The sequence below is a fragment of the Brienomyrus brachyistius genome, chromosome 14 (genome assembly GCF_023856365.1).
Source record: "Brienomyrus brachyistius isolate T26 chromosome 14, BBRACH_0.4, whole genome shotgun sequence".
NCBI classification, from domain to species: domain Eukaryota; kingdom Metazoa; phylum Chordata; class Actinopteri; order Osteoglossiformes; family Mormyridae; genus Brienomyrus; species Brienomyrus brachyistius.
In genome coordinates this window covers 2,889,181-2,900,726 of record NC_064546.1, presented here as the reverse complement: position 1 = coordinate 2,900,726, position 11,546 = coordinate 2,889,181, and the positions used below count along the sequence as shown (strand labels likewise).

Genomic DNA, 11,546 nt, shown 5'->3' with positions numbered 1-11,546 from the left:
GCTTTAACTGCAGACTTTCAGCTTTAATTTGAGGGTACTTGCATACAAATCAGGTGAATGGTGTAGGAATTACAGCAGTTTGTATATCTGCCACCCACTTTTTAAGGGACCAAAAGTAATGGGACAATTGGCTGCTCAGCTGTTCCATGGCCAAGCGTGTGTCATTCCCTCATTATCTAATTTACAAGGAGCAGATAAAAGGTCTAGAGTTCATATCAAGTGTGCTATTTGCATTTGGAATCTGTTGCTGTCAACTCTCAATATGAGATGCAAAGACCTATCACTATCAGTGAAGCAAGCCATCATGAGGCTGAAAAATAAAAACAAACCCATCAGAGAGATAGCAAATACATTACATGTAGCCAAATCAACTGTTTGGAACATTCTTAAAAAAAAAGTTCGCACCGGTGAGCTCAGCAACACCAAAAGAGTTGCGAGACCACGGAAAACAACTGTGGTGGATGACCGAAGAAATCTCCCTGGTGAAGAAAAACCCCTTCAGAACAGTTGGCCAGATCAAGAACACTCTCCAGGAAGTAGGTGTATGTGTGTCAAGGTCAACAATCAAGAGAAGACTTCACCAGAGTGAATACAGAGGGTTCAACTAAAGATGTAAACCATTGGTGAGCCTCAAAAACAGGAAGGCCAGATTAGAGTTTGCCAAACAACATCTAAAAAAGCCTTTACAGTTCTGGAACAACATCCTATGAACAGATGAGACAAAGATCAACTTGTACCAGAGTGATGGGAAGAGAAGAGTATGGAGAAGGAAAGGAACTGCTCATGATCCAAAACATACCACCTCATCAGTGAAGCATGGTGGTGGTAGTGTCATGGCGTGGGCATGTATGGCTGCCACTGGAACTGGTTTCCTTGTATTTATTGATGATGTGCCTGCTGACAAAAGCAGCAGGATGAATTCTGAAGTGTTTCGGGCAATATTATCTGCTCATATTCAGCCAAATGCTTCAGAACTCATTGGACGGTGCTTCATAGTGCAGATGGACAATGACCTGAAGCATACTGCGAAAGCAACCAAAGAGTTTTTTAAGGCAAAGAAGTGGAATATTATGCAATGGCCAAGTCAATCACCTGACCTGAATCCGATTGAGCGTGCATTTCACTAGCTAAAGACAAAACTGAAGGGGAAATGCCCCAAGAACAAGCAGGAACAGAAGACAGTTGCAGTAGAGGCCTGGCAGAGCATCACTAGGGAGGTAACCCAGCGTTTGATGATGCCTGTGCATTCTGGACTTCAGGCTGTAATTGACTGTAAAGGATTTGCAACCAAGTATTTAAAAGTGAAAGTTTCATTTATGATTGTTAATTTGTCCCATTACTTTTGGTCCCTTAAAAAGTGGGTGGCAGATATACAAACTGCTGTAATTCCTACACCGTTCACCTAATTTGTATGTAAATACCCTCAAATTAAAGCTGAAAGTCTGCAGTTAAAGCACATCCTGTTCATTCCATTTCAAATCCATTGAGGTGGTGTATAGAACCAAAAAGATTAGAATTGTGTCGATGTCCCAATATTTATGGACCTGACTGTACATCAGAGGATGTTCTATGGAGAGGGTCAACAGCATCAAATTCCTGGGGGTAACTGTCACTGATGACCTCAAGTGGAAAGAGCACACAAGAGTTATGAAGAAGGCCCACTAGACACCTGAGAAAAGCTTGGATGGCTAATACAGTCCCGGGGTAACTTCTATTGATGCACGGTGGAGTCCCTCCTGATTGGATGTATTACATCGTGGTATGGCAGCTGTTCTAGAGAGACCATGAAAGCTCTACAAAGGGTTGTGAAAACAGATTAAAAAAATCATTGGCACAGAGCTTCCAGCAATTCAAGATATTTATACCATGTGCTACATCAGAAAAGCAGGCTGCACTACCTAGGACCCCAGAAATCCAGTTTTAGGACGTTTCTCTTTCCTGATAAATGACTCCTGACCATCAAATCAGTCACTCGATTTAGGGAAAGCTTTTCTCCTAGTGCAATAAGACTACTCAAGTTTCAAACTGATAACTGGTTATTGGTGCAGTTGTTCTACACTGGCATGATTTCTCCGGTTCATTCATTTGGAGTCATTTTACCGTTATTATAGTGTTATTGTATGTTAGTATGAGTATTGAAGTTCTGCTGTATGAAACTCACAGTGTTTCAGTTTGTGCTCAAGTACTCCACTAATACCTTAGATACCCTGTGTGTTAGTGTTTCTTAGTTTGTATATACTGTACAGTTTATCATAATATAACACTTTTCGTTGACTGTTTATGGTATCGTTGCATGTAGATTGTTAGTCTGCAAGAAATTCAAGCTATAATTTCATTGCACTTTGTACCAGTACACTGTACATATGACAATAAACCTTTGAATCTTATCGTAGCCTTGAAGTTACATGTTGGATTCCTGCCCCGTTCTGTGTAATTATGCACGTTCCCCTCCCACAGACCAAAAAAGTAAATCGGTGTCTAATCTGTCCAGTTCCCCCACAAGGGATTAACCCCCAGTACCCCTTGGACAGGTTCACCATGACATATATGAATATCCTGTAGAGGCTGGTTCATACTTCTCCAAGTGCAACACTTGCATATCCACACTGCGTATGCCGGCAGAAAAACATTTATAGTTTTTCGGCGAAGATGCATACTTTGTGCACGCAAATTATTATTCTCATATTCCCTGCACATGTACCACAGTAGTGAGATTTGGGTCTATGTTTTAAAAATTCAGCGAGCCAGTCACAGGGTACTATATTCACCACCATGTGAACACAAAATTGGAAGTGCAACATATGTTCATCTGCAGAGATACCCAATGGCGTCAAACGCGTCATAGAAGACCTCTACTAGTACACCTGAGGAGAAGTATGAACCAACCTTAAGAGTGATGTAGAACTGAATGGCCTCTGTTGAAGTACAATAAAAATTGAAGAGATCACTTTACCCAATTAGGGATATGTAGCCTATTTCATTGCAAGAAAAAGGTTCACAATGCAAAGCAAAGAACTACATCATGGAAGTGATTTGGGGCAATTTATTATGCATAATACCAAGCATCTTCCTTTCCTCCATAAAAATACATACAGATTCCTTCTTTAAAATCCTCCATCTCCACTGTAGCAAGTCCCTGTTCTCCAGCACGTACCTCTGTACCACATTTCTCAAACCTTCTTTTCCTTCAATGAAGTTTTCCTTACACATACAGTTAAGCATCTAGGTTTTCATATTTCTACGCTATAATTCATGCAATGAGTAAGCAGTAGCGAGTTATTAGTTACGTGAGGCACTCCCTCTACTCTGTGCACAACACGGCCACCCCCCGTTCATAGAAGTTGTGTGGGTCTTCCTTGGTGGCGATGTCGAAGTCCACTGTGAAGATCAGGTCCGTTCGGGTGAAGTTGAGGTACACGGGCAGAGTCACCTGGGCAGGGAAGTGAAAACATTAATCCAGAATAAACACCCATCTCCCTCTTTTTTCAAGCAAGTTAGGACTGTTTGCCCAATAATACAGTTGGTTGTCTCTCAATTCAGGTTAAGTGTCGACCCCATCCAGAAACTATGTGCAAGTCCATGCACTTGTAACTTGGAGCCCATGTTCGTTTCATTGTAATGTGCTGCTGATAGTGCTATACGGGTGAAGCTCACCATGTTCCTCTTCTCAGCACTGCTCTGTTTGAGCCAGCGCAGCTGGGTGAGTGGCAGCTCGGTGGAGATTGCTGTCGACAGGGACAGCTTGTTGTTGGTGCAGGTGGCTCCCTGCAGCTTCAGGCCTGTTGGGGATGGAAGGAGAAGTTAACACATGCCCGGGCCTAAAATGCCAGGAACAGGAAAGCGCTCTGATCAGCAGGCCTCATGCTAAGCCACGTTTTGTTGGCACCGTCATCCCACCTTTGATGCCGAAGCTGCAAGCGTCCAGTGCGGCCCCCTGGGAGGTGGTGACGTTGACCTCTAGGCAGAGCTCCTCCAGGGACCAGCTGTTGGCCTGGGCCACGTACTGCCGGGTGGCCGTGATGTAGGCCTCAGGCACAAACAGGCTGCCCAGACACACATGGATGTTCTAAAAAAATATCAATATCAGTGTGTTAAAACCATTCAACAGAAACTGCAGCTTTTCTCCTTGTGATTCCAGCTGTAGTATGACCACCATCACTAAAACAGCTGCCCTTCAGCTGTAAGCAGACCACAGTGCATGTCCAGATCCATCAATTCTGGACTAGATTTCCTCCCTGCCGGCTCTGCGGGCTTTTTTATCTCTTGCCTGAGGTAACATCAGCTCACCTTGAGCTCTTTGGCGCCACCTGTCGCTGCTGCCTGAGAGATCTGCTGCAGCTGCTTAATGCGCTCGCTGAAGTCGGCCACCCACTGGATGACCGTCATGGAGGTGGGGACCGTGTAGCGAGACCAGCTGCGAGGCAGGATACCTGGGGGAGGATTAGCAACGCAACATTAGCAAGTATGCTAACACAGCAAGGAGAGCGAGACCATGTAGTTTGGAGACAAGAGCAGGTGCAGAAGGGAATGTCCTGGTCTCCAAGAACAGATGCACGGCAGTATAGTTCCAGTGAAACTGCAGCAGGGCACAGCACCTTTGACGAGGTCATTGATGAGTGAGCGCAGGTCATTGGTCTGCTTCTTTTTGCCCTCGCACACCTGCACCACGTCGGTGAGATCCTGGCGGACATCCTGCAGCATCCGGGCACCCATCTTCACCTCCCGCTCGAAGAAGCGGAACAGAGGGTCCTATGGAAGATGGTGCAGCCACAAGACAGCAGAAGGACACAACAATAATAATTTTTTTTTTTACCTCTATATTCACCTGCATACATACATACTGGTTTTTCCATCTCAGGCAACATTTTTGAAGCATTTTGGAGGGGGTATCCTCAGGACATCTGTCTGACGTCTGATGGGATTTTCTCGATTTTTTGCCAGGAAACAGCAAAGCCTCCAGACGGTGCTGGTCCCCCTCACCTTGATGTTGTCCACCGTGCGCTTGAGAGGGCTGACCAACTGCGGGATGAGCTGCAGCCAGTTGCAAGCGGTGGTGTGCAGCGTCCTCATCCAGGTGGGCTGGTTGTCGGATGACGAGCTGGTGCGCTGTTTCTTCTCCGTCTCATAGGCCAAGTCGTCCTCATCCTCCAACATCTGCATTTTCAGCATCTTACCCATCATGTCAGTGCCTGAGGCACGCAAGCAGATGGGTTGGGATGGGTGCATGGGAGGGTGTCGGCAGGGAGTCCCGGGGGAAGACAAAATTAATGCAAAAACAAAAAACCTCTAATGATCAGTCACAAACAAAACAGTAAGGATAAAATGATTAAAGTAATGCAGTAATCAAAAACTACTGTGGCAATTTTTGTCAGTCACGCAGAACAAATAAATCTGACACAAAATTGAAAAAAAATTTAAAATTATACTCCAAAATATATTACATACAAAATATACTATCAATAGTAATACTCCAAAATATACTACCAAAAATTATTAGTGACCATGTGTTACAATAAAGTAAACAAACTGGGGGTGGGTGGGAGCCAAGTGGGAAAAAGACGGGATGGGATGGAGAAACACTGAAAGCGGGAAGCGGGGGGCCATCAGGTGACATGATGGTAGTGAAATACAGCTGCTGGAGGCTGAGGAGACCTCCCCCACCCACTGCTATTAGCAGAACACACCCGCTGATATGTATGGTCAGAAGCGGCATCATGTTTAGCACACGTGTCAGACGAGGCCATGAGGTCAAGTGCACGGCCAATGACACCTACGCTGGGTCATCTATTCTGACTGCATTTCACTGGCCTCCTCATCTCCGCATACAGTACAACATCCACAGACCAGAGACCTCAGAACTACCGGCAAACTTGCCATAACTTTCAGTTAATTCAAGTTGTTAATGAGATGGACAGAAGGCACCATACATAGAGAAAGATGTGCTCTGTTAAAGCAGAATGGAAGAGATTAAAAAATAAAAAGTTGTACTGTGAGGATTAAGCCTGAAAAACAAGACTCATTAACAAAAACAGAGCAGTACAGAGCACCATGGGAAAACATCAAGGGAACAGAGATGAATGAGAATGAGAGTCTGTCCCAGGCGACAGCTGGAATGGGACTTTACCCTGAGTGGTGAGCAGAACTCGCTCAGCGTTGCTAGGAAGCCCAAGCCAGGATGGGGTCTGGGTGTCAGGGAGCAACTCCACCCAGTGTATGAACTCCTCCCGCCTACAGGTCAAAACACACAATTACTCAGACAGGTAGAACATCCTGCTGGACTCCAAACTACCATCATATTCAACAAGGAGGCAGCTTTCAGGGCAGATTTGAAGTAAAATGATCAGTTTACAACAAGTAGACCCTTCACTGACCGGATGCCATCAGGCATCTTGATGTCTTTGTGCCCGTCCACCTTGACGGCCAGTTTAAACTCGCTGTCAAAGCTGCTGGTGGTGAAGATGCGCTCCAGGAACGTGTTGAGCAGACGCTGGTCAAACTCATTGTCGATGCGTCCTCCGTAGATGGACTGTGCCATGAGCGTCTTCAGGGCTGCCCACGGGATCTTGTCGGGAGAGATGTTCTGTCGGCCCTGCAGTGCAAGACGTTCGAGTCGCTGTTGACATTGGTCTGCTAAGGACTTTAACCATTTTCCTCACTGAAGGAGGAAAACAGCACAACTATGTGATTTCTGTTATTTTGATACACGCCACATAATGGAAAAACATTCTAGAGTATACCATGAGATTATTTTAATCTTGCTTAAAATGAGATTGCTGTATAATCTGAGAATATTTTAATGTAATCACATATCACAAAAAGACAATGATATCGATCATCTAGAAGAAGTTTGAGAAAAAAAAAAAAAAAAATTGGCAGGGGCAATCTCTTCTGATGACATTGCACAAAAACTACAGCGGTAACTTAAAGCAGGTCTACATTTGCACCTTGGCGGTGTCGTCCAGCCAGGTATCCACGGTATCACACGCCGAACGCAGGTCCGACTCCCCAAACTCGTATTTCTTGGACCAGCCGAGGGGGGCATAGCGCAGACGCTCCTGGATGACCGCATGGAACCAGGCCAGGAGGAAGTAGAGCCGAGCTCGCTCGTTGGGAGACTGTGGTTATGGACAGAACGACTTAATGCACACCAGACACTGCAGCTCTTCCATTTTGTTTTCTTGTCAAGCTAAAGGCGCAAAAAAAGTTAGAAGAAATTCACAACAGCAGGTGTTTCTAAGGTTCGTTCTCTATTCTCCATCACCTTGCACATGCGAGCTACAGGGATGCTGCTGAACGTCCTCAGCATGTTGGCTTTGACACCAGGTGGTGGCTCGAAGACGAAGATGCGTCCGGCACGCAGCAGGTTCACCGGCACCTGGGAGAGAGAGCGGCGTAGAGACGGATCTCAGCGGCCAGACACCAGATCAAGCACCGATAATGGATGTTCAGACACCAAAAAAAATCATCAGCAGTTACAGTAATGCCAACCTTGGGGTTGATCTCCATGGTGAGGAAGAGACGGAAACTGGCGTGGGGCTGCATGGAGTGAAGCTTCTTCTCCAGCTGCATCAGCCAGCCTGGGGCGAGGTGAACATTCTCCAGCATCACCCATCTGCCACACAGAAGATTGAACCATGTTATTCACACACTTCAGTGAGAAGATATAGGTTCATCCTAACAAAGATCGAGCAACATGTAAAGAAAGCAGCGTCTCCCACCTGCCAGATTTGACTGCTGTGTTGATGTCGCGATCGGCTTTATTGAATCCCTCGGCAGACCCTGGAAATGGAAGATTACAGTGAATTCAGATCGATTTCACAGCGTCACCCTGCATCAGATGGAGGCATTAAGACTGAGCCCAGCCCTACCGATGGAAACAGAGGTGATTTGCTTGTTCTGCTCAGCCGCCAGATCCCTCACGAGTCCACTGGCATCGTAGCCGGGTACAGAGCACATCAGCACTGGGGTACTGGGCTTTACCTGGGTCAAGGAAGATGCAATACATTTGGGATGGTGCAAGGGGTGAGAATGCAGTCAAGAATTAAAAGCAAAATTTTTCTACCACACAATAAATGGTTTTCTATACAAGAGACCATAATTCGAACTTTCGATGCAACAGTAAGACGATACAGTAAAAGCCTTTTAAAACAAATTATGAATCGCATTAGAAATTAGATGCTTTGTACACTCAGTGGCTATTTTATAAGGCACATTTAGCTAGTAACAGGTAGGGCCCAATTTTGCCTCCTGAACTTGCTTTAAAGACAGGAAAGATGTGATCTGTAAACTCCAGATACTGTAGCATGAGCCAAAAAAAAAAAAAAAAAAAAAAAACAGAAAAGTTTAAGATCCTGGAACCAAACTGTCTGGCACTAATGATCATGCTGCATTACAAATTACCTGGATGACGCATCTTAGCCATTGTAATGCTTAGGCTGACAGTAACAAACTCCTGACCCCGTCCGCTTGCCATACGTAGCCACATGATTTGCTGTTTGGAGGAGCTGGTTGCTCACAATAAGCCAGTGAACCCAACAAACTGGCCACTAAGTGCATGTATGAAACAATGCAGCAATTGTAACTTAACACATCAGTTCAGGGAGATAATCTGTGGAGTTTTTTTTTTCTTTAAAGGCCTGGATTTCGATGCTCCCGGCTTTTGAAATGCAGTGACATCTAATGGACACAATTAGAGTTGAGAAGATTCGTCAACCTCATTGTCGACAATGCTGGCCAGGTCCAAAGGCTGCTCGATGATGGACATGAAGTTCTCCCCAAGGACTTTGGACACGAAAATTTGTGCCATGGCCAAGAGGCGATCCGGTCGGAAGGTCTGGATCAGGAGCAGCTGATGTACAGCCAGACCAATGGGAGCTGTTCAAGAAAGAGAGACTTCACTGTAGCAATTCAAAACAATGCAATTTTCAAGTCCATTTCCATAAAGACGATAATGTATTTAAACAATACAAATCCAATGCTTGGTTTGATACTCACTTGATGTTTTCTCCTCTGTCCAGAGGTAGGGCACAGACAACTCTGGGGAACTGCTTTCAATCCACATGAAGAATTGCTGCAAGAATATCGTAATGTTATCTTCCCACACCAAGCGGGACGCAGGATGAGCATCTGCAGCTAACAGGACAAACTGGGTCTCCCCACCTCATCGGCCTGCACTTTAGCCAGTAGGTCTTTGAAGGCGGGCAGGCGGCCAAGTCGAATCATGGCCTCTGTCTGCTCTGTGTTCAGCTCTTTCACTTTGGGCATGGAAGTGCCGGTGAGCACGATCTCCTTCCCACGGAGGAAGTGCTGGAACTCAGCATCGTAGGACGGTTCACTGCAGGAGAGCCCGGCATCAGTGCTGAAAGCAATGCCCAGTCGCTGGCCTGACTGACGAGTTCGAGAGCTATCCGGCTGCCTTACCTGGTCATGCCCTTCAGGTTGATCTTGGCCAAGAGCATGGCAAAGGTGATGTGGTCGCTGTGAAGCATTCCTCTGGCCACTCTGTTGAAAGCAACCTGTAGGAAATACAAGTCGCCATTATTTACATCCGAATACAAGGATGACTGGCCATCTGAACTGCATCTTCCCCCAGGCCACTGCCCTCCTACGGCAACGGCAGACTCATTTCTTGATGGAATTTGTTTAAAAGTAATGCACTATAGCTGTTAATTACGCAAGAAAACAAGTGTTCCAACTATATCACAATACTCGCTGTATTCAAATCGATTGCAATATGAATGTTCATGATCACGATACGATATTTTAATCGATCACCCAGCCATACTTGCCCACTAAGGGACCTTCCCACACTTAGCCACCAAATGTGTATTTTAGTATTGACGACGTGTTAAACTAAACTTGAGGAACCACCAAAGCAAAAATTCCTATTACGTTTTGCACATGGCGAATAGAAAGTTTGATTCTCTACTTCTAAGTCACACACGTGTGACAACTTGTCACGGCATGCCACAGGGTCAAGCTGTACATATGTTTAACGAAACCGTACAAAGAAAACTTTTGTTTTAAAAACTATCCTTAACAGATGAAGCTCATGGCTTTTCCCTTATGTTAGCTCTTTTCCTGTTTATTTTATAGATGCGATTCCCTACATACACAAGACAATAACACCTGCTCATTGACGACAAAGTCCTGGCCATACCTGGAAGAGATCCTTGGTGATGTGTGACAGCCGCTGAGTGTGGTCGCTCACGGCCCTCAAGTTGGCATTCTCGTACAGGACGGTGTGGTAGATGTCCAGGAAGAATTGCAGTGAGTACTGATACAGGAAGTGAATCTGAGAACAGAAAAGGACAATTTCAGTGGTGTAGATAACCACAACATACCGGGTGAGACAACCCCACACTGGGTGATCGGGTGGGGGCGGAGCCAGGGCACAGAGCATCACCTGATTCAGGGCCTCCATGGTGAAGTAGATGCTGCTGCAAGCCGACGAGAGCGAGAGGTACTGCTGGGACACGGACTCCACCTCCTGCATGACAATGTCCGTCTCCTCCACCTTTCGCGTCACCTCTGCCGCTTCTTTCTTCAGATTTTCCAGGGTGGTGATGATGGTGTCGTCATCCAAAATGCGACCCTTGACCTCGTTGAGAGCCTGCAGCAGTGACTTTTCCAGCTGTCGCAGACGCAATTGGAACTCGCCTACAAAGGACAAGGGTCATTTTAATGCAGATCCCTTTGTCCAGGGGCTACACCACAAGACATTCCCTACAGAATATTCCTTAGTTCCTGGACTAAGAAAACTGAATTGGAGATGTATGGAATATTACTCATTATTCCAACCCTCCCTCCTTCCTTCACAGAACCTGGAACCTGCAATTTATTGTAGGGCAAAAAGTTTTATTATGACCACTAGGGCAAATGTAGTCAAATTAACAGCTATGATAATGACACCAGCCAGTTACCCTGCAGCTTGAGGAGGTCTGAGCGCTTCTCGTCCACGTCGGGCCGCTCTGCCTTCAGCACCTCGTTCAGACACTGGCTCTGCAGGCTGCTACGCGTCACCGTGAAGTTCACGAAAGTCACACGAGAACACAAGTCTGGAGGGAACTCCACCTATAAAACAAGTCCAATTGATTGACCTCTGGAAAAGACTAATCCACAATTATTTTTTTTTGCAATAATTGACTCAAATTTAGATTCTTTAATTTGTTTTGACACTGAAGTTTCAGACCACCGTACCAAGTGGGTACCAATGTAGGGGGAAGTAGTAAAATGCTTACGGTTGGGTCTCTGGTGGACAGGAAGATGACAAACGATGGTGACAAGTCAATGTCCTGGTCGCCAAGGGTGATGAGCACACGGCCACCGGTCCTGCGCACTTCTCTGTTCAGCACCGGGTTCAGGATCGGGTCGTAGCTCTCCACATCCTAAAATAAGATCCCAGCTTTCTCATCATGTACAGCTTCTCCCAACTCGCAGCCACAGCTAACATTTCATGTGTAACACACCACTGACACGAACTACTAGCAAATATTAGCAGTCCCTCAAGTTACATCAGACCCACACTTAACAGGAGCTGTAGGATA

The 11,546-nt window shown here is 45.8% G+C and overlaps 1 protein-coding gene across 2 annotated transcripts in view; it reads right to left on the bottom strand.

Annotated features, from left to right (window-relative positions):
• Nucleotides 1-3,028: 3,028 nt before the first annotated feature.
• Nucleotides 3,029-11,546, bottom strand: part of dync1h1 (dynein, cytoplasmic 1, heavy chain 1) — a 31,782-nt gene continuing 23,264 nt past the window's right edge. For both annotated transcript variants that reach the window (XM_048975610.1, XM_048975609.1), the window contains exons 58-78: nucleotides 11,241-11,387; nucleotides 10,923-11,073; nucleotides 10,406-10,659; nucleotides 10,160-10,294; nucleotides 9,421-9,515; nucleotides 9,160-9,334; nucleotides 8,995-9,070; nucleotides 8,714-8,874; nucleotides 7,869-7,980; nucleotides 7,719-7,779; nucleotides 7,489-7,612; nucleotides 7,262-7,375; nucleotides 6,945-7,115; nucleotides 6,372-6,589; nucleotides 6,125-6,228; nucleotides 4,981-5,189; nucleotides 4,596-4,749; nucleotides 4,288-4,430; nucleotides 3,898-4,066; nucleotides 3,655-3,779; nucleotides 3,029-3,430 (exon numbers count right to left, since the gene is read on the bottom strand). In XM_048975610.1, coding sequence (XP_048831567.1) covers nucleotides 3,302-3,430; nucleotides 3,655-3,779; nucleotides 3,898-4,066; nucleotides 4,288-4,430; nucleotides 4,596-4,749; nucleotides 4,981-5,189; nucleotides 6,125-6,228; nucleotides 6,372-6,589; nucleotides 6,945-7,115; nucleotides 7,262-7,375; nucleotides 7,489-7,612; nucleotides 7,719-7,779; nucleotides 7,869-7,980; nucleotides 8,714-8,874; nucleotides 8,995-9,070; nucleotides 9,160-9,334; nucleotides 9,421-9,515; nucleotides 10,160-10,294; nucleotides 10,406-10,659; nucleotides 10,923-11,073; nucleotides 11,241-11,387 — 3,027 coding nt within the window. In that variant the 3' untranslated portion in view covers nucleotides 3,029-3,301. The remainder of the gene's footprint in view (nucleotides 3,431-3,654; nucleotides 3,780-3,897; nucleotides 4,067-4,287; nucleotides 4,431-4,595; nucleotides 4,750-4,980; nucleotides 5,190-6,124; nucleotides 6,229-6,371; nucleotides 6,590-6,944; nucleotides 7,116-7,261; nucleotides 7,376-7,488; nucleotides 7,613-7,718; nucleotides 7,780-7,868; nucleotides 7,981-8,713; nucleotides 8,875-8,994; nucleotides 9,071-9,159; nucleotides 9,335-9,420; nucleotides 9,516-10,159; nucleotides 10,295-10,405; nucleotides 10,660-10,922; nucleotides 11,074-11,240; nucleotides 11,388-11,546) is intronic.